General features: G+C 35.0%; 1 protein-coding gene across 1 annotated transcript in view; it reads left to right on the forward strand.

The window, feature by feature from the left end:
• The first annotated feature begins 929 nt into the window (after positions 1-929).
• The window catches only part of LOC132131159 (SH3 domain-binding protein 4-A-like), a 29,474-nt gene continuing 6,944 nt past the window's right edge, over positions 930-23,459 (forward strand). Inside the window, exons 1-3 of the mRNA XM_059543148.1 lie at positions 930-1,208; positions 14,870-15,062; positions 15,176-17,538. Of these exons, the coding sequence (XP_059399131.1) occupies positions 14,945-15,062; positions 15,176-17,538 (2,481 nt within the window). The 5' untranslated portion in view covers positions 930-1,208; positions 14,870-14,944. The remainder of the gene's footprint in view (positions 1,209-14,869; positions 15,063-15,175; positions 17,539-23,459) is intronic.

Here is a 23,459-nt window from a genome sequence, read left to right on the forward strand (position 1 = left end):
GTGACATCAGAGCTCGGAACTGGGAGTACAACGATCTAATACGAGTGCACAGGTGGGAAGTCACGAGTTTGACTGCCGTTCCACTGCACTTTCACGGCTAGAAGGTTGTAAAAACACAGGTTACGGCTGCATTAGAATGCAGGCACTTCCTGAGACCACTTCCTGTTCATAGTCACACGACAACAAAATGGCTGCCTTCATGCTGGTTATACTCAACAAACTCCATGGCTGCATCCAAAATCGCAGTCTCTGCGCAGTTACTTCTTTTGAATAAATAGTTGCTTTGTGACCGTTAAAAATGTAACATACTACTGACATACTATGTTCCTCATGTTGTCAGTGTCATGTGACCTATTAGAGTAGGGGCACACAAAACCGATGCCAAAGAACTAGTGCTGAGGAAAGCTGACTGTGATATCACCTTGCATCGCCTGTATCAGGACAAAAAAAGTTGCGCATGAACACACCAAACAGTCTACAGAATTTTTTTTTTTTTTTTTTTTACATTTGCTTCACCTTTTTTGATTCTTTTAATGAAAGACACCAAAATATCCCTTTTCAATGATTCCAGCATTTATTTGGTCAAAATTGTAAATGTTATCTTATTATTATTATTTTATTCTTTTTATTACCATGTTTATATCATTATACCACCTTGACAATTTTAATGTATGCCCCAAAAAATAAATATAATTTTAATTACAGAATTAAAATATGTTCTTCATTGAACAGATTAGATTTGTTAATAAATAAATGAATCCAATCCCACTAAAATTAGTCATTAATATGTTTTATATTTAACAATACATTATTTCAGAACTGATAGGCTACTATATCATATTTCATATATCATATTTGGGAGCATACGTATTAAAGTGATGGAAAGCTTGATGTAGGGGATAGAATGAAAACCATCCGCATCATCACTCAGTGAAATGAATAATTGATCAGGAAAACTCTAGACGCGAGGGGAAAAGTGATTTTCATTACAGGGCCCGCGGTGACAGATGGCGAACCACCGGCTTCCAGTCTCCGCCCAGCCGTCTCAGAATCCCCGCCCCTCTCTGTGACGTCACCTGGGCTCCGGCCCCGCCCAGGTGCGATGTGAGCCGCGTTTGCCCAAGAGCCACAAAGGAGCACAAAGTGAAGTGACCAACTCAACACCACAACTGCGCGCTGCTTTGGATGAACAGAACAGGAATGCAGAGGTGAGTTTATGCCATCGTTGCGCTTTTGTGTCTGTTAGTCCTCTTGGCTGCTTTTGAATATACTCGGGTTATATTTCGAAACCTCCGAAATGTTTGCTTTACTGTCTCAGCACTCAGTGCTTTGTTGAACATGCGTTTCTTGTAACATTTCAGCTGCTTTCACAAACATCGAGTTGAACATACATCAGATGTTTTCAGATTTTAAATGCTTAAACTTAAATGGGCAGATTATATTAAGGCAACGTGAAGTGTAGGCTATAGGCTACTACATAAATAGTAAATGTTTTAGAACAAAAAAAAACAACAACTTAATTTATTGATTGAATAAACCAGTTTAATTGATGGATTGTGAATATTAATTAATTTTGATTGTGAATAGTCTCATTACTTGATATGGAATTGGACGTTCACAGAATTCCCCTTATGAACCGCTTATTCCTTTAAAAATACATAAAAATATCTGCATTTTTGATTATTTACATTGATTTCTTCAAACTTGTTTCTTTCAAATTGCCAAAAACCGTTTTAAATAAAAAGGTTTATGCCAAAATACTATAATAACTGCAGTTGCTACTACTGAAAAGTTATTAATATGCATTGTAAAAATGATTTCTCAAAGATGTAATTAAAACAAAGATTGTAGTACGCTTTACAAGTGTGTAAACTAGTAAAATTTATTAGTTGTTTCTTAGTGCAAACTATTCCTACACCATTTTTTTTCCCAGTGGTGTATAAATTTGAATACAGTAGCTATTACAGAAACTATTACCGTGGTTCAGTTTCATTATGGTTATTTGTTACCGTGGTTATCAGTGTTTGATAGTCACAACCACCCTGGTAGTCATTTCTAATGGTGAGGACATCCTACATCCCCCTCCCTCTCTGCTCCCATTCCCAGCCGTCTATCCCTTCTCCCTTTCCTCTCTCCCCTTTCCACATTCCTTTCAGACTTTGAATGGAACGGGATTGACCTGTGGCATAACTCGGCCTCGTTTTTCCACAAGCCCTCAGCTTCCCCCTCTTATATTAACAATTTATTTTCAAGTTACGTGGCGTATTAAACATTCATGGCCTGCAGAACAAATGGCTGCTGCTACTTTAGATCACGGTGTGTGTGTGTGTGTCTTCTTTTTATAATAACTTGCTAACCTTGTATGTGCTAATTTATAACCATGTAAGACGTCATGTCAGTAAAACTGATAGCATTTGTATGATACAAGGATGAAAGAGTGGAACGTGACGTAAAACATTGTTATTTGCAAACTCCACTCTAATAATAATTATAATGTTGCTATCTCATAACAGGAGGTTCATCTAGTTATGATAAGAAAATACTTTACAGCTCATACAGCACTTTTTGTGTAGGTTTTGTGGTACAAGTTTGACATTTTTGCTTTTAAATATTAGTAATGCCCCATGTTGTAAACTTTTGTTGTAAGTGCATTATTGTAAACGTAATGAAAAATGTATGTTTTACGAACTAAGTCAAAATTATTGTCTCTCGTAATTGACCCGCAATTACATGTACATGTATGCATTCAGTGCATTCAGCCTAAAATTTTTTATTTTACTAATCAATAATCGGTCTTAAGGAAGTTGTGTATGTTTTCATTGTTCAAAGTCACCTGATCCCGATCGGACATGTTTCTCAGTGAGAAGAGTTTTTGCTTTAAAAAATGAGTTGTAGAGTTCTTTTACAAGATACGTCATAAAAAAAAGACATAAAATTCAAAATTATCCATCTAAAATTTTAAAGAAGCGTCTTTAGCTACATTTTTGGTGCAGCATGCTAATTTCATTAAAAAAAAGTAAATAAGTATATAAAAATAAATAATAATTATCATCGTTATGGAAAAAACTAAACTCTGAAATGAGTATGACTACAGTATCTATATATAATAAAATAACTACAATGAATGAAATTTCACAGATTCTCTCTCGCGTTGTTCAGAAAAAACCTTTAGCGCAGCACAGAAATTTAATTACCACTAAAAATACCAAGAGTGGAGGGAAAAAAATGTATAAAAGAGCGGTAAAACCACAAGAAATAAATAATAAAACACATTTAAAAAAATCACCATTCTGAAATGTATATGGCTGTAGTCTCCTTTTTTTATGTGATACATTTAACAAAAACCTTTAACACAGGGATGTCCAAACTCAGAGTCCTGCAGAGTTTTGCTCCAACTTTCCCCAATACACCTGGGGTGCGTTTCCCAAAACAACTGTCGCAAGTTCCTTCAACACCAATAGAATTCAATGGAACTAACAACTAAAGTTAGCTAACAATGCTTTTGGAAAATGCACACCTGCATGGAAGTTTATTTTATTTATTTATTTATTTTTGCCTAGTAAGACCTTGATTAGCTGCGTCAGGTGTGTTTAATTGGGGTTGGAGCAAAACTCTGCAGGACTGAGTTTGTGCACTCCTGATTTAACGTACCCTTTAGCACGACATACTAACACCAAAACTAAAAAAATATATAAATATATAACATAAATTATCACATATTCTGTCTCTTATAGAAAAGTAAACTGTGCGATACTCATTGTCTAAAATCGTCCATGTGCAATGGACGATGAAAAAGTGATACTTTTTAAATGACAACCTTTAATGCAACCTTTAGCACAACTTGCTAATTTAAGAATCACCACTAAAAAATCTAAAAGTCAAAACTAACAAAAAATGATACACGAACTGTAAAACCACAATAAATTAAAACAGAAATGTTAAAAGTCCACATGTACCAGATGCTGCCTGGTGTGAGACATTGTCCAAAGTATCAAAGTGTATAAAATAAAGTACAACATGCTGTCCAGGGCTAAGCTTGTAACAAAGCCCAAACATGGTTTTTAAAGAAGAACCCATCATTCTGTTATTTGTGTAGTGTCCACTGTACATAACGCCATATTAGTCCAGCTTAGAACAGCAGTGTTAAAGGTCCTATGACATGAAAACTTCACTTTTTTGAGGTTTTTTAACATTATAATGAGTTCCCCTAGCCTGTATATGGTCCCCAAGTTTCTAGAAATTCTAATCGGTGTAAATCGAGATCTTGCTATCTTTCTCTGCCTTTGAGAAAATGGAAGCTCAAATGGGCTGATCTTGAATCTCCTCCTGTGTTTGCTGTTAGTTGTGGTGAAAGCATTTTGTGACAGAAAACGTGTTGCAATAATGACGAGATCACTGCATTCACGAGATAAACAGACTCTGTCTACTCAATGCTCATCACTGCAGCCTTTCATGTGATAGGACAAGATCGAAAAAATAATGATATAATCAACACTTCCACGTTTCGTTAATCTCGACAGCTGTAATAGTAAAAAAAAAATATATATATATATATATATATATATATATATATTTGAGAGGGGTTCCACATGTAATACGCATTTCGAATGCAAAGATGTCAGCCAATCACAACAGTTGTCGTTTAGTTTACTCGGAGTCTCACAGCAGACACGCCCCTTCAAACAGAGCATTCAAGCCAGAGGGCTAATATCAGGATATAAAAAATGCTTTTTATTTCAAAATTTAAAATGTAAAAATCATACTAACAATATAAGTACACCTAAGGAAACATTAAAAAGCATTTAAAGAAAAGGAAATAATCCATGTCATGGGACCTTTAAAATCCCCCTCCAGTCAGATGGCAGCAAACTGTGGAAAAAAGGCCAGGGCATAAAATGCCAGATTTATGGATTTATGTTTCAGAGTTGGCCATGAGGAGAGAATACATTGTAAGTAAATTGTGGCTTTTACAGCATTTATCCTGAGGCAAGCAGGCCTGATCTAGTTCAGCTCACATCCAAATGGCCTTTCCATTCCCATAGCTCTCCAAATATGAATGACTGTTATATACGGTTTGCGTTATGATACTATATTTAAAGAAAGCCGCTAGTTTCAGTTGAGCTAAGGGTAAGTATTACTCAGAATACCCTGGAATTATACACTCTCTTTAGCTTTTTCTGTGTGTTGGGATGAGGGAGTGTATTGTTGATGTTATCAGTGGGTGTTTTTAGCTGGGATCAGGACCAAGACCTGGGCGGTTTGTTTTCAGGACTCGTTCACACATGAGACGTTCGAATTTAAGCCTGTTGTCTAACCCTCTGATTCCTGATGATTCATCAGCCGCAGATGTGTTTATATATAAACTAGCCATCTTGGTCCATTTTAGTTCAATTTGAAGGATGAGACGAATCAAGAACTGCTCTTTTGTGTGTGTGTGTTTGTGTGCCTGAAATGTAATTAAATAAATAATATTTAGCTGGAAGAAAAAAAAAAATATATATATATATATATATTTATTTATTTATTTTTTGTAATTTTTTTTAATTGTAACATTATTTTCAAGGAAATAAAAAAATTTCTGCTGTTAAATTTGTGATTTTAAATTGTGGAATATGTATTGTTGTTTATGTATAATTTGTGCTAATTAGATATTTTAGAGATATTATTTCAACCAGGGGTCTGTGCAATTTTCATGTCATTTTTGAATATTCATACCTGTTAAATTGGGATTTAGAATTTAAATGAATTTACAAATTACAGTAACGAGGTGTAATATATACAATATAATAATACATAAAATATAATTATATAAACATCACAATCTTACCAGAACCTGCTTTAAAATAGAATTATTTCATTTTTAGCATTTGTGGGGAAAAAATAATAAATAAATTGTATGAAATACTAATATATATTATTTTAAAAGTGATTTTATTATAAGTGATATACGTTTAAATAGTTTGGGATGAAATGTGACAGGTATGTGTTATAGTGCTGTTGTTTTGTGCTTGCTTGTAGTTCGTCTGCATTCTGTAGCGTTTCTGCTTCCTGTATTTGGCCCAGAGGAAGCTCAGGGTTATGAGGGAGAATCTTGTGCTGTTTATGTTCTATCAGCTGAGGAATGATATTAAATTCCAGTCTGTGGAAACTGATTTGAAGCTGGTGGGCTTGAGATACAGCGAACAGCAGGAGCTACTCATCAGCAAAGCATTTCCTCTCTTTCTTTTTCTCTTTTCCTCTGTTGCTGTTTCTCTGTTTCTTTACTCTCTGTCTATCCAGAGCACTTCCTGTCATAGTTTGGCCACTTCCTGTTGCTGTAAACAGAGCCGTTGTCCAGACGAATGCCTGACCCTTCCCAAATGGCAATTTTTAGCATGTACTTTAAATTTTTTTTGTGCAAAAATTAATTTCTTGTAGTTTTCCATTTAATCTTTTGAGATGTTCTGGACAAGTTTTGAGAAATTTTGCACTTCGTCCTGTTTTTTAAAACTTTTGTAGTTTTTCTCATTGTGTTTTTGTGGCTATAAATTGCTCTAATTTAAAGCACAAATAATCTGTATCTGCTTCACAGTTATTATAAAATAAGTATATTAAATAAAAAAATAAGCTTAATAATTTTTTTGTCATTTAATTGTTTTATCTGGTAAATAGTTATAAATGAAATAATTAGGTTATATTGTATAAGTAAATAGAAAATATTTCTAATATATTAATATAATTTATATTTATAATTATTTAATGTTATTTATATTTACCCCACATTATTATCTAATGTATAAAAAGAATATTACATATGAAAAAGATAATAAATAATTTTTGCTGGTGTTTTATTATAACAAATAATTTTGTAATTTGTATTATTAAATATTTATAAAAAAATAATAAAATTTACTAGTACTATTAAAAATGTATTTGAATTATATTAAATAATTCTTTATTATTAAAATAAAATGTCAATATGAATTTTTGGGCATGTTTTGAGATATTCGCCCTTAGACCTGTTTTAGAAGGCTGTTGTAATCGAATGCATTAAGTACTCCACACTTTTATAAGGAGAAACGTATGTAATGTTATTTTTTGTGCTTTGATAATAGATCATTTAGTTAATGAAAGCTTCCGATGTTGAATGAATGTCTGACCAGAACAAGCACGCACCATATAATGAAGTGTTTCATAAATAGTCACAGCAAACCAACTCTGAAAGTCAGAGATTCCTCTGTGTGCTCAACTTAGACAATTTTCATTTAATCGGAAAACTTAGTCATTATCATATCCTTTGCATTTCCATCTGTTTTCTAGCCAGAAGGGACATATTGGCATCCGAGAAAGACTCTGCGATTGAAATACAGAGGCATCGTACAATACATGCATTTGAGATGCAGGCTGTCTGATATCTGAGACGAGGAGTCTGATTGGCTGTCACTGTTCTGGAATTTAGCCAATCAGGCGTTTGGTTCTATCCAAATAACTGAGAGATTGAAATGTCAGCTTGAGTTTCATTAATGCTAAACACAATTTATTTTTGACTTTCTCATCAGGGACGCCCTGATACGCCCTGCAGTGCAAAAAATGTCAACATTTGTGGTGAAGCACTGTGGATTTCTAAATGGTGACACTGATATCTAGAAGTGCAGATGGCCAATCAATTACCTTTTCCACTTGTGATTTTGATGAAACTTAAGATAATTTACTATCACAGATAATCTGCATTATTATTATTATTATTATTATTATTATGTGGTAAATAATTATGACAAATAATTTAATAATATTTATATTAAATATTAATGTAAAATGTTTTATTATACAAACTATAAAATAAATAACTAAAATATTTATATTTATTTAATATAATTATTTGACAATAGTTTTTAAAAAAAATATTCAAATAAAATGTCAACATACATTGTTAAATAATTTCAAGATAAATATTAATAACATATCAATTTAAAATTGTAATTATAAGATGTTTCATTATTACATTTTTAATTATAAATAATATATTATTTATAACTTATTTATGTGCATGTAGTTATTTTATGTAAAATTGTACTTAATGCTTATAATAATAATAATTTAGTATCAATTTTACAGCAAAAAAAAAATCAATGTACCTTTTAAATATTAATATAAAATATGAAAATTGTATAAACAATCAGAAATATTACTAAATTATTTGTTTAATATAATTTTTACAAGTTATTTATATTAAATACTATTACTAATTTTATTAATAAAATATCACTATCATATTTGTAAATGATAACTATAAAATATGAAATAAAAATATAAATACTTTTCAATTTAATTATTACTAACTTATTTAACAAATTATTTTGAACAATAATTATATTAAATATAAATCATTTAATAATATCTTTTATTTATATCAAATATTACTTAAATATATAAATGAAACACTCAGAATAACACTTAGATTATTCAACCTAATGATATTTCATAGACACACCAAAAGACACTCTAAAACTATATCCTAAAAAAAAATGTTTGGCACTTTTTGGCACTTCATCACTGCATTAGACACATCACAAATGGTGGTTGCATCATGAAATGGTGAGAAATATCTTCATGGTTGAGTGATGCAAGACGGAGCGAAGACCCCAGCAGACAAATATACACACACCAGAAAATACACACAGACATCATGTGCTTCAGGTTTTATTTAATTTCAGGCCACATTTGGTGTGTAATGTAAAATATGATTCCATTGCACCATGAACATGTTAAATGATGGATGTGCAGGGAGGCTGGCTCCCTGTCAGCACTGGTCTCCAGAGAAGTGTGTGTGCTATAATAATTAGGTTTGACTCGATGGTTTTGCTCTGGTTAGTCTCTGCAGGCTTTCTCCTCCCACCAAGGACTTCACTCTCTCCCAAACACATGCACACACTAGTGAAAACTTAGAATAAATGATTATGTGCTTGCTGAAGCACTGGAATCACGTCCTGTAGGGAGTCTGATGTCCAGTTACAAGAAGAAATATAGCCAGAAACGATACTAATACTCTACGAAGTGCACAAACGTAAACATCGCCAGCGTTTGGTTTTGTTGAGTGCGTTTATATATTCTAGATGGGTCGTGATGGTTGACTACAGTGTAATAAGTTATTTTTCAATGTTGTAAATAGACCAAAGATTATCGGAGTTTGTTTATTTCGAGTGATTCAATATGTAATGTTTCATTCAATGTGGTACTTGCAGTTTCTTCATTACTGCGACTATAGCAAATTCTGAGTGAAAACTTTCTACAATGATATTTTCCTTGTAGTCATCCAACAACATACTTGTCGATTAGATTTAAAACTTCTTGTTGAGTCAAAGTTTAATTTGCTTGTTATACTTTCGTTTGTAGTATAAGTTTATTCAGTTAGCTTAAAATAAAACGGTGAATTCAGCTAACTTTCTTCACAATATTCTCATTAAACTGTTGCCTGCCATGACAAAAGATTATATATTGGTTATATATCAACACATATCAACATGACCATAGAAAATAATAATATATATAAAAATCATATTTCCAATTTAAAAAGAAAATATATGCTGTAAGATTGCTATAGCGCCCCTTGTGGCTACACTGAGAATGCAATGTGAAGAATCTAATTGTGAATTTTCAGATTAGACATTGCAATTTAAAAAATCCAAATTTATGATTTTTTTTTGTTGTTGTTGTTGTTGTTCTTTTTTTAATCCAGGTCTGCTGTGTTTGGATGCCCAATTTTGCAGAATAATATTTTTATACATTACAACTGTAAAATTTCAATACTAATATTAATTATTTACATTTTAGTTTTATTAAAATGTATTATTATTATTTTTTTTTTACATTTTATTTATTTATTTATTTATTTATTTATTTATTTTTACTTTAACCATCATACATTTATTTTGCCTGAAAACCGCAGGGAGACCTCAAATTTGTGCTTCTCATTGAAATTGTAGGAAGGCGTTTATCACATGTTGCATTACCAAATAGATATTAAAACGTTTTATTTTGATGAATCGAGCAGCCCTTCTTGCCTACTCTGAAGCATCAAACTGAGCTTGCCTAGCTAGAATGATTTCATTCATAGTATATTTTGGATCTAACATTGAAAGAAAGATTTGGACAAATGATTGTAGACATGTTTACTGCCAGCAACACAATAAGCATTAGCATATCCATATGAGGAATGGAACAAAGCTAAAAAAAAACACAATCGTCATCATTTTCCACAAGCACAATAGTGTTGCATTGTGTTTCATAATTAATTGGGACTCAACACAGATTCAGTCCTTATAATCCCCCCTAAACGCCTCGGAAAGTCTTGATGTCAGTCGGCTTGACTGCTTATGTTGAATATGCTGGGCTTTATATGTCTCTCGGAGTGTTTGGTGGTGTTTGTGAAGATGGACGGGGGCATGCAAGTCTTCATTGTGTAGAGCGTTTCTTGAGAGAAATGCCCCACCTGACACAAAACAACACAGTTCATTTACAGAGGACTTTGTTTAATCCTTGGCTAATCCAGACCTCCCACCAGAAATGAAATCTGGCATTGCGTTCCTCTGCATTTGGAGAGGTACATTTGGGAACAAAATTCACTGGTCTTGAATTGTTTCTTTTTGTGTATTCATATATGCAAATGAAATTCTGAGTGTAATTGAAATCACAAGAAGATTGCGCTCCTTTGAGAGTTAGTGCACATGCTTTGGCACAGTGAGACATCTCTAAGGTGCTTGTACATGTGGCACATAGTTGAATTTGGCTTGCAACATTGTGTTGACAGCGAGTACTTGTACTTGGACAGCAGTAATCCAATTTTAACATGATTAAGACAATACTCTGGTTAAGAATTTACCATGTAAACAGAAAATTTTGATTACCTTAACACGACTAAAGTTATTATCGAAGTAAACGGAAATCGAATTAAGACGTGGAATATTCCTATTTTAGTCGCGTTATTGAAGTGCAGTATAGCCTTGTAAACACCGTAATCACGTTATTACTGTTGTGTAGGACTTCAACACCGCCATCGTCCGTATGTGCGTACAAATAATGAACTGCACTTGAAGCTTTTATAAAATGTAAAATTAAATACCCAAACCTGTATATAGCATAATCATGAAGACAAACTATGTTTATACGTGAAATTTCTGAGGGGACGTCGGATGGCGTCATGTGGTGATGTAATGACGTGTGCCATTAATCGATCTATGCACTATAACATATAAAATGGGAACATGAGAAGAATATTCTAAAAGCAACTCATGTAAAGACCATAATCATAGTATTGGCTTATTTAGAATAAGGTAAATTATTAGTTTACTGATGTCCATGTGAACGTAGTCCGTGTTGGACGAGAGAGGACCGGGCCTGGATTTTTATATTGTTTTATGCGGCAGTTTTCCGTGAGGGACTGCCGCTTTTACTTTCTTTTTTGTTTGTTTATTTATTTATTAAAGTTTTACGTTTAATTGTTCCTGCTTTCTCCTTCACGATTTACGATCTTTGTTACACATACACTTTTTTTTTATATAAAGTTGTGTGTGTGTGTGTGTGTGTGTGTGTGTGTGTGTGTGTGTGTGTGTGTGAGAGAGAGAGCGAGCGCGTATGTGTGTATAAAAAAAAGTCTAGAAAAAAATTTGTCAACCTTATTAATTGTACAAATTCATTTATTTGTTGTTTTTCATTTGTTCACACACTTAACTTATCCTTAAATCAGAAATAAACTTTTTTTTGGCGGGGGGATATGTTTGATAAAGAGGCCTGTAATGTCAGACTCATTTGTGGTGGTTGAACCTTGTCAGATCGAATGACCTATTCACGCAGAGATTATAAATGTCGGTCATTTAGTCGACTCCTGAAATTAACCTCTTATGGGATCTTTGAAATATTATCTTCAACACACATCCCTCTGCAATTTACCTGAGTAAACCTTTTGTTTTAGAGTCAGTGGTGAAGTATGGACTGCAGGGCAGTGGAGGGAAAAATTGCTTTGTCCTCCGCAGAAGGGTCATATATATATATATATATATATATATATATATATATATATATATACATACACGAGGTGGTCCTATTTACCATGTGATGAGACTTTGGCGGAAATCCTACTCACTTTCTTCACCCAATTAGCTTGTCAAAGTAATATAAAACTCCTTCATATCATCAATGGAACTAATAATAACATCCATTTATAACCACAGGCCATAATGTGCCACACTATCTCAAATATTCCCCCAATGCCATGTTTTGGAAATGTATTAATTTATTTGAAACGACAGTGTTTTAACGCAGGCGGAAGGATTGTTTTTTTATGGATGTGGTTATGCTGCTATGTTTGAATTGATCAATTTATTCAACCAAATACTGCATTTTATCTGTATGAAGCTGTTTGAAGAATGATGATTACGGAGGAGTGCTTGAATTTAAACTCATGAGGTTTCTGCAGAGCTAACAATGTATCTTAAGAGCATCTAAATTCCCTGGCCTCCAGCTTGAAGTGCTTTCCATTCATCTTCTGTGAGTTACGTGCCGCATCCGAGATAAGACTTCTCATTTTATTTGGGACACCCGAGAGTTGTGGATTTTCCAGTGTTTCATGTTGTCGAGGGATGGTTTAAAACATCTTTCTGGCTGATTGTTATGGGAATGTTGCTTTATGGGAATAGGGGGGAATAGGGGGACAAGTAAGCTAAAGCGGGCAGGTATATAGTTAGCTACTTGAATAAAACAGATGATTTAGTACTACTAGGGCTTTTTATCTCCAAAAAAAGTGATCCTTCAAAATGTTTGATGATAACACACACTTACAATTTGAGTGTGACTGTGAGGTTGACAGATCAAAGACTAAATAACTTTATCAGAGAGTCTGTGAAATAAGATACTAAAAAAAAGAGGATAGGAGGATACAGAGGGATTATGGGAAAGAGACACTAGTTTTCAGTCTTTGGAGTGCCCCAGGTGCTGTTATCAGAAACCATGATTACATCCTTGTCAGACTTCTAGGTTTCTAATCCATAAATTGCTCATCCTATGCCTCCTAATACCAACATTGACACATCCAACCGTGCCAGTAATGGTGTCGTAGAATATAAAATGAAATCTTATTTGTGGGTGCTGCTAGTGTTAGAAGAACCATAGAACTTGAAGCACCTCTCCAACTCTGACAGAGTCACAGGAGGTCAGTGCTGTCATTTTTATTTATTTTTCCCCCAATGCACTTTCTCCATCAGCCTCTGATGGCTTGAATTATGAATTTATTATTATTATTTTTTTTTTTGAAGATTGAACTGAAAGGAACAAAGCAAAAGTTGTATTGCTGACCTACTTCAGCATCTGTTAAATGTAGATAAAAATAAATAGACATTTAAAAGGGAATGCATCCTTCCATTTTAAATCTTTTGTGTGAACGATTTTTTAATACATGCATGCAAAAGATGCTTACCTTCTTTTGAAGAGTTCATTAGACCTTTATGTAACAGACATGAAAGGTCCTTCCAATCTTTCCATTTCCACAGAGCCTTCAAAAAAAAATTTCCACAACAAAACTGCATTGCATTCAGCTTTTCTGTACAGCGAAACCCTCATGGTATTTCAAACTTAATTTATCGCATCCTATGGTCAATTGTTGTGTCGAAATTAAATTATCATCACCTTCTCTGAATTACTTGGCCCTTTGGTCTTGTTTGATATTCATGATTATTTATTCCAACCAATTATAGCATGTTTTACATCTCAATGTTGTTTTGCATGTGTGTCACGCAGATTAATTACGCTCATTGTCTCAGACAGAAGTTGAGGCAGTCATGCATGGGAATTGAGTCTGTCTCTTAACTGCCAAAATGTTGCTCTCCTTAAGAGAGCATAAATCATAACATAAAAAAATGGCGCCTCTAATCCACAACAAGGTGCAAAAATGTATCATTTAATACAGTGCTACAGGAGTTTGCAAAAAAAAATATTTTATTTTTTTATGGAACTATGCTGACACAAGAAGTAGCTTATTGATTTTTAGGATTGTATTTATTAATGTTCATCACCCAGTAGGTGTTTTAGTTTATGGAACCAGTTTCATCCAGATATCAAGTCTATAAATTTGAATTTTACAGTGTTGTTTCCTGCAGGTAGAGCTACCTTATATTTATTGATTTTTTTTTTTAAATGACACATCTGGAAATTTATTATCTAGATTCTGATAGTGTGAATTTCAGTCTAAAGTAAACGTGCACACTGCGTAATAACACTGATCCATAAAGCCGTATGTATCTTTAAAACTACAGTAAATATCTTGTTGTGCTTTAGTAAATTATAGTATATTTTACTGAAACACAGTTTACCTTTTTAAGTATAACTGAATATTCAAATTGAAAAAAGAGCATCAGAGGTTAATGGAATTAGCTAAAAAAATTCTGCAGCTTGTTGATGATGTTTTTGGTGGTGTTTGGAGAAAATGCACAATAAGACCAGGAATGTGCATTAAGTAAATTTGGTGAATTTTGATTTAATGCTAGCATTAAGTTATATTAGCAGTCATTAAGTCATCAAGTCATTAAGAAATTTTCTGAGAGATAAAGTAGAAGTTAATTTCAATATAAACAACAATGCAACCTCTTCCAAAACAGATTAAAAGTAATCAACTTTAAAGATCTCTTAATCTCATGCGATACATTTTGAGTTAGCCTACATCTTGTCCCAGTTTGTCCTTTAGTTAAGCCACACTAATCTCTAGCTACAGTTTCTCTGAAGAGTTTTGCATTAATGATCCAATAATCTGATTGCAGCGTGTCTCATTATTCTCTTTGCATCAAGTGTTTATCCTGCCACACAAAGTTAATCAAGATTGTCCCTTTCCATTTTGTTTTCCCAGCAAGAAAAAATGGAAAACTGCCCGTGTTTCATTGTCAGCTTTGGAGCAACGGTGAAATAGCATAACCAATGCAAGATGGCCGCCCACAAGATCAGAGTAACCAACAACAACGTTCTCCCTAGATGTAAATCAGAGGGCACTCTTATCGACCTTGATGAGGGAGTGACTGAGGCGGGTCTCATAGATGTCAAAGGTCAGTTTATTGTACTGCAAACAAACTAAGAGAGTGTTTGATTTGGTTGTGTCATATATATATATATATATATTACAAATTAGAAATTCATATTAATATGTTCATCTCTCTAGTGCCTACTCCAAGTGCCTTGCGTTTGGCCCCCTCAACATCGTTTGGAACTGCACGGGAAGTGGTCGCCATAAAGGATTACTGTCCATCCAGTTTTACCACTCTAAAATTTTCCAAAGGGGATCATCTCTATGTGCTCGATACATCTGGTGGGGAATGGTGGTATGCCCACAACAACCGAGAAATGGGATACATACCTTCGACATACGTCCAGCCGATCAACTACAGGAACTCATCTCTAAGTGACAGTGGGATGATTGACAATCTTGGGGACTGCTCGGAGGAGGGAGCAAAAGAGCTGGACCTACTGGGGGAGTGGACCGGAGTGTCACTGAAGCCCTCCCTGCCTTATGACAACAATAACCCCTTCTCCATGCTCTCTTCAACCAATCCATTCCTAAATGGGTCCATGGATGACATTCTTGATCAGAACAGCAATGAGAAGGTGAACCAATGCAACAGCCTGGATTTACTTTTCTTTGACTTGCCTTCAGACTCCATCTCCACCACCAGCAACACAAAAGGGTACAGCAATACTGTATTTGATGGAACATCCACCAGCACTGATTTTGAAGCCTTGCAGATGCTTCGCAAGGACAATCCCTTTTTTCGAAGCAAGAGATCTTACAGTTTATCAGAGTTATCTGTCTTACAATCTCAGTCAAATCCTCCATTGCCTTCATCAGGTTTTTTTACAGGGCTTAAAGCTCCCTCACCTGAGCAGTTTCAGAACAGAGAGGACTTTAGGACAGCATGGCTAAATCACCGAAAGTTGGCACGATCTTGCCATGACCTTGAGTCCCTCGGGCAAAACCCAGGCTGGGGTCAAACACAACCAGTAGAGACCAACATTGTTTGCAAGTTGGACAGCTGTGGAGGGGCAGTCCAACTCCCAGATACAAATATCAGTATTCATGTTCCCGAGGGCCATGTAGCAGTGGGAGACACTCAGCAAATCTCTATGAAGGCTCTACTAGATCCTCCTTTGGAGCTAAACAATGACAGATGCTCGACTGTCAGTCCAGTAGTTGAAATCAAACTGAGCAACATGGAGATAAAGTCATTCATTACCTTAGAGATGAAGGTATCGGTTTCAACTAGGACAGAAAGTCAAATGGCGGACATTTTGTGTGTAAGAAGTGATTGCAAAGAGGGTCCTTATTCTCCTGTTCCACAAGCTTACATTTATGGTGATACAATTCAGGTTCAGTTGGACAACTTGGAGCCCTGCATGTATGTAGCAGTTACTGTCCAGACGCAACACGTGTCCTTCAATTCAACTGTTTGGGATCATATGATGAAGAAAGTTACATTGGGTCTCTATGGGCCCAAACACATTCATCCATCTTTTAAGACTGTGGTGGCCATTTTTGGCCATGACTGTGCCCCCAAGACTCTTCTAGTTAGTGAAGTTGGGAAACAAGCAAAATCTGCCCCTCCTGTTGCCCTACAACTGTGGGGGAAGCACCAATTTGTCCTTGGCAGACCTCAGGACTTGCAGATAGGTATGTTCTCCAACATGTCAAATTATGAGGTCAAGTCAAATGATCAGGCTAGGGTTGTTCGTGGGTTTCAGATCAAACTAGGCAAGGTGAGTCGACTTATTTACATGATTACGTCTCGGAATGCAGATGAGATTTCAGACTTCACGCTACGTGTCCAGGTAAAAGATGATCAGGATTGCATCCTTGCACAATTTTGTGTTCAGACACCACAGCCACCGCCTAAATCCGGGATACGGAACAACGGCCAAAGGCGCTTCCTAAAGAAAAAGGAAGTTGATAAAATAATTTTGTCTCCTCTGGCCATCACCACCAAATACCCACAGTTTCAGGAGCGTTGCATTACCAACTTGAAATTTGGAAAACTGATCAAAACAGTTATCAGACAGACCAAGAATCAGTACTTGCTGGAATATAAAAAAGGCGATATTATCGCCTTACTCAGTGAGGAGAAGATAAAACTCAAAGGACAACTATGGACCAAAGAGTGGTACATTGGATACTATCAGGAAAAGATTGGGCTTGTACATGTAAAAAATGTTCTCGTCTTGGGAAAGGTTAAGCCTATTTATTTCTGTGGGCCAGACCTTACAACCACAATGCTGATCGAACAAATCCTGAAGCCCTGCAAGTTTCTCACCTACATTTACGCCTCTGTGAGGACAATACTTATGGAAAATCTGGGAAACTGGCGAGCATTTGCTGATGCTCTGGGCTATATGAATCTTCCTTTGACATATTTTTGCAGAGCAGAGCTGGATAGTGAACCAGAGAGGGTTGCCTCAGTGCTGGAGAAACTAAAGGAAGATTGCCTCAACATAGAGACTAAGGAGAAAAAATGTTTTCAGAAGGAACTGATGATGGTAAGATTTTGTGTGTGTTTGTCTGAACTGCATAGTTTGAAAACTATTGCGGTTATGTTTCCTTTTGAATGCAGTAGATGCCCTAGTCCCAAATAGATAACCATTAGAAATTTGTCTGCAAGGTATTTGATTTAAACCCATTTTTATGAAGTCCTGCTTGTATGCATTTTCTCTTATTAATGCTTGGGGCTAATTCTGATGAGAGTGCACTTAGCTGCTCTCTGCTGCCTTTCTTATCTGTACAGCTGTGGAAACCTGCAAGTACAGCAGCCGGAACCCTGCTTGGCTCATTCAAATTCTGACTGAGGAAAGATAGCGCCTGTATTATTATTTATTTTTTTTTTTTTTTTATCACTGGGCACATGCTGTCCAGGGCTGGTAATCTTTAAGCTGTCTCTGTTTAATCTACACAATGTTCAACAGAATATAAACTCTTTGGTGTCTTTAAAGGATTGGTTCATCTAAAAATGAAAATTCTATCATCTTTTACTCGTCCCTTTTGTTCATGTTTTTCCAGACCTTTATGGATTTCTAATGTGAACTTAAATTTTGCTCTGGTCCTCACTATTGTGTGGCTGAAGAAGACTCAAAATATAATGCATATGCAACATGAAAGGCCCCTGCTCTGCACTTTTATTACATTGAAAAGAAAAGAAGTTGACACTTGATTTGATTTTTGGGTGAGCTACTCCTTTGACTCAACCACATTATTGTTAACAGAAACACAATATTGGGAATGAACACTTGGAACACTCGGAACATCACAGCAGAGAGTTTTGAGAGTGTAGCTATTTCTACCTTACATACACTTTCTACTAGCATTGACCGATATCCCATTTATAAATAAACAGGTTCGTGCCCCACTTCTGTCAGCTCGGGGCTTGCAGATCTGAGGAGACAGTGCATGGAGAAGGATATGTGGTATCACATGTTTAGGCTGGATAAAGAAATAGAGAGAGAAGAAAGATTCCAGTCTTATCTTTTGCAAAACTTGAACTTCAGCATCTTATCTTGGATAAACAATACAAATGCAAAATAGGGATTTTGACTATTCCCTGACCTCAGTGTTAAAGTGATATATCCCTGACTGGAATCGTCATAGTATATTTCCTTCCACAACAGGCAGAGCTTTTGTTAAATTTAAATTATTCAAGACTTGAGTGTGTGGTAAACATCTGTTACAGGGCGTAACACCCTAGCAGTCGTTCCCATCTCTGTTTCACAGTGTTTCTGTACATTTCTCCTTGCTGATAGGGAGCTCTATCATTGTTTCCCCACCGTGCCTTAAGTACTGACACATTCATCAAGTAGAGATGAGGCTATTATTCCCAAGGCCTGACGTCATAGGATAGTCAGTTGTCTTTGTGAGAGTAAATCGATTTAAAAAAAAATTGCAGCCTGTAGTCCCTGATGGACACACAGCTTTCCTTGTCTCACTCTTGGTATTATTTAGCGATTTGTCTTTTTGAGTTTGGTAATTACCGCCAATACTTCTGAACCTGGTGACATTTTGAGTTGTGCAGACAATAAGATGGAAGAAATTTTGCTTAGTGTTAAGTCTGACAAGCCAGCTATTAAGCTTAGCATAGCAATTTATGGGTCTTTCAAGATAATACCCGTCTGTATTGTGATTTAACAATTCTGTACACTGCCTCAGTATTTACAGTTAGCATTCCTCACACGCAAATTTGCTTAGCCTAAATCCATAATATATGACTTTTCCTATTAAGCCAAGTTTTATCAAGTCATAAATGGCAGTTTGCCACCTTTATTCAGCAAGTGGTGCATTTTCAAAGCTTGCGTTCTAGGTGGTTGGCTAGGCATTCTGGAAGCTTCCAAAGACTGAAAGAGCTTGGCAGCTGACTCAGCCATATCTAAACACTCCTGAAATAAAAACAAACAGCATGGGGGCACTCCAGACCATCAGGCTAGTAAAAACAATCTAAACTGAGCCATTTCAATGTGATTGGTTTAAATATTTGCAGTGGGTTATCGCCAGCTAACAGTGAGCCATTTTTGGGGGGTTGGTGTGGCTTCTTTTGTATCAATGTCACTACAGTCACATAGCCAAAGCGTTTTGTTGTAATATAGCTTATTTATATTTGTTTGTACTAAAATTACTGGAGAGCTCTGTGATCTCTAGTTATTTCTAAAATCGATCAGGTGTACTTTATCTCAATTTGCTGACAGTTCTGTCTCTCTGTCTGGTTTAAACTGGCCATCTCTGCCCCTAAAGGTTAAATCCTGCATTTAAAATATTCCCAACAGCTTTTGCCTTAAGACTATCTGAACCCTGACATTTTTCTCGAATAGCCATGGTGTGGTGGAAGATATTTTACATGCTCCTTTAGAAATCAGTGTGAAACATGACCTTCCCCTCTCCCTGCCATCTGGTAGCATAGCGACAATTTGATTATTTTTCTGTGGTTCTTTGACCATAACCGCAACACTTTGACTCATTTACATTTATTATTTTAAGTGAAAGTAGTGTATCGATGCTTTATGTGGCTGCTACTGTATTCAGCAGTATTGTTTAGAGTTTCAAAGGGAAATCTGAGACTTCTCACTCTCTCTCTCACCTACTTGCATTCTAATTTGCATACTATATTTTATAATTAGTTTGCAAGATTAGAATTTGTGGATTCTAAATGATAGTACAGAGCTCACCTGGTATGGTATTTTAAGTAAAATGTTAGTGTACATCTTTGGGTACTTTTTCAGGTGAAATTGCTCAAAACTTCAAAGTTAAGAAATAATGAATATTAAAGGTAGATTAAATTAAAGCTTGATGATAGAATGTTTAAATAACACTGAAGCTGTGTTAGATTTTTACATGTATTTACACACACTTCTTGATTTGAGCATTAGCCTCTAGCTGAAATTTGTATTTATGAACTTCTAAGAAATAATGAAAAATAAAGGTTTAGCTAGATGTTAACACTCAAAACATGCTAGAAATTTGTTTGCTAGTTACATTTTGAAGGCGATTTGGCTTTTTTAGCCAGATGCTACTGCTCAGATCTGTTCTGTGTTCTCTAGCTAATATAAATGAATGTGAAAATACTAGCATACTTGCTTAAATTGCTCACTATACATACTTTGTATGTCTCATTCAAGTATGCAGTACTATCTTTAGCTCATAGCTCAAATGTGCTAGCATGTCCAATTAGCATTCATCACAGTAACCTTTTTTTAGAACCATATTTCAAGACTGACTTGTGCTAACCGCACCACAGTATGAACGAATCAAAATCTGTTGGATTTATTGCTAAAATGCATCACCAGTGTTGGGTAAGTTAATAAAAAAATAAAAATAAGAGTAATCCACTACAAATTTCTAATTACTTTTTTAAAATTGTAATTTGATTACATTACTGATTACTGCATTTAAAACGTAATGAGATTATTAATTACTTCACTTTCAAGTTACTTTAAAGTTTACTTTACTTTTCAAGTTATCAAACCTTAAACTCATAGTTCTTTCATTAATTTAATATGAAACCTTTCATTGCATCTAAATATTGTAAGACTCATCTGCATTTTAGCTCACATTGTCCAGTGATTTATTAAAATGCATACTGATGCACAAATACATGATTTTTTTTTTTGTTCATAATTTTTAAAACTGCATTTGTAACTTGAAAGTAAAATAATTTTATTGACATAAGTAACTAATCAAATAACATAAATTTAAAATGTAACGCATTACTTAACTGTGTTACCAGGAAAAGTAATTAGATTACAGTAACGTATTTCTGTGTAATGCGTTATACCCAACTCTGTTCATCACTGTGCTATTAAGACCGTCCCTAATCAATAATATCTCACAACTGATATCAAGCTGGTTTTGTCGACAGAGGTCATTCATTTCCTACAGTTATTTTTTTTTCTCTGCACAGTTCTGACAGAAGACATTTGCCATCAATTTATTACCGTACCCCTCCAGACAACAAGCCACATTTACCTCATAGCTCTCGGTCAGGGCTGTCTGATCTGGGTGTCTTGTGGTCCCAGCGGTGGATCTTGGCAGGTCTAATCTATCTGATGATGGGGGAAACCATGTAATGTGCAGTGAGGCCAATATATAAATCCAGCACCTATGTTTCGTTTTTCATGGCATAATAGATGCCACGATGGAACACTTGGTAATTGAACGTTTGAGATATCATTCCATCATTGAAATGAAAGTTAATGGTGGGGTGTCTGTTGCAAACATGTAAATGTATAAAATTTCAGTAGAAAATACAATCCAAAAGTCTGAGATTTACTGTTGTAAATGCTGTTTTGTGTTTTTCTAATTTAATTGAGATGCATTCAGATTTTGAATCAGATTTTTTTTTTAAACACAACTTTTCTGTTCTTGCCTTAAAAATCTTGCTTGACTGCTATGGTCACCATTTACTTTTATTATGAAGAAAAAATATCTCCTTTTGTGTTCCACAAAAGAAAATCAGTCATACAAAAAGACATTAAGGGAGAGTAAATGATGAATTGTAAATTTTTCGATGATTCATTCCTTTAATATGTTGGCCAGAATGCAGAAAAAAATCTGATATTATACATTCTCCCATGCTAGAAAAAAACCTTTCAACTAGAAAATAAAAAATTGGCTCTTTATTTTTGTCACTAGAGAGATTGAAAATCTTTTTATGCAGTTTTACAACTAAGAAAGAAAATCTTCCATCTTCCGTCTTCCTCCCACTCATAGGATTGCCTTCCCCCCTAGTGTTTCCTTTCTTTCCATCTTTTTTGCTTCCCATGTCACACTAAACTACCGAAACGCAGGAAGCCACAGGCACAGGCATCTAAACTGTTGAAAACGAGATTGCACCATTCGTAAGCTCACCGGTCAATTTCATCTGTCCATCATTCTCATCAGGTTGTCTCTGGGGAAAAAGTGAACAATATTTTACTAAGAACGAACAGCACGGCAATCCCATTTGAGAGCATGTCTCTTATACTCAACCATTCAGCCACTATTCCGACACCCTTAATGGGTTTTTCTTAGTGATTGGAACTCTTCTGTAAAACCTGAAATTGGTTGCAATGCCACTTTCAGGCCTGAGACCCTGAGGACCAGTTCTTTGCGTTATAGTAAGTTTCTCTCAGAACTTAAGGACTACTTCAGTCATTAATGTGGTGCTTTCATTCACAAAGATAAACCAGAGATTCTTATCAGCTATAATTTGTGATTTTAAGCTGCAAAATAAGATTTTCTTATCAAAGTGATACAATTTTGTGTTGCAAAAATGAGTACACCCTCCTGAAAGTTACTAAATGAAAGAATTTTAATTAAAAAAAGTGTATAGATTTAAGACTACTTTTGATCATCAGCTATAAGTATATTGAATCCAAGCTTTTAAACACAAATAATTTTCTGCCAATTAAAAGTGTTATATAGCCCACTGAATCATACTCAGACTTAATGCTGGCAGCAGTGGAACCACTTAGGAGAGAACTGCCAGGTGACTTATTTTTTAGCATAATAGAGGACAATGGTACAAGAGGAATAATAATTGTTTTAAGTGTGAAAATATAGCAGTAGTAGCACCGACGTTCAAAAACAATGGACTTGTGACAATGCTCCTGAAATCATCAGGTAGATGATGCAGAGACGAGATGTGCAAAACTCCTCATTAAAGACCAGAGCAAGGAGGTCGTCCAGGAGTTAAACAGGACAGATGTGAAAATTGGTCACAAACTAAATTAAAAAATTTAAAAAAAATGAAAAATTAAATTTGTATTTAATTACGTTGAATTTCACCTCTGCTATTTACCTACATAACGACACCACCCTAAATTCAGTCATCTTCCCATTTGTATGTTGAATCATCGTATTGAGCCTGGGATCTGAAGTCTGATGTTATGAGAGCTGTTTGACTTTGATAACACTGTGGTAGCGGATGCTAGTCAGTTTATTC

The sequence above is a fragment of the Carassius carassius genome, chromosome 48 (genome assembly GCF_963082965.1).
Source record: "Carassius carassius chromosome 48, fCarCar2.1, whole genome shotgun sequence".
In the NCBI taxonomy this organism is placed as follows: domain Eukaryota; kingdom Metazoa; phylum Chordata; class Actinopteri; order Cypriniformes; family Cyprinidae; genus Carassius; species Carassius carassius.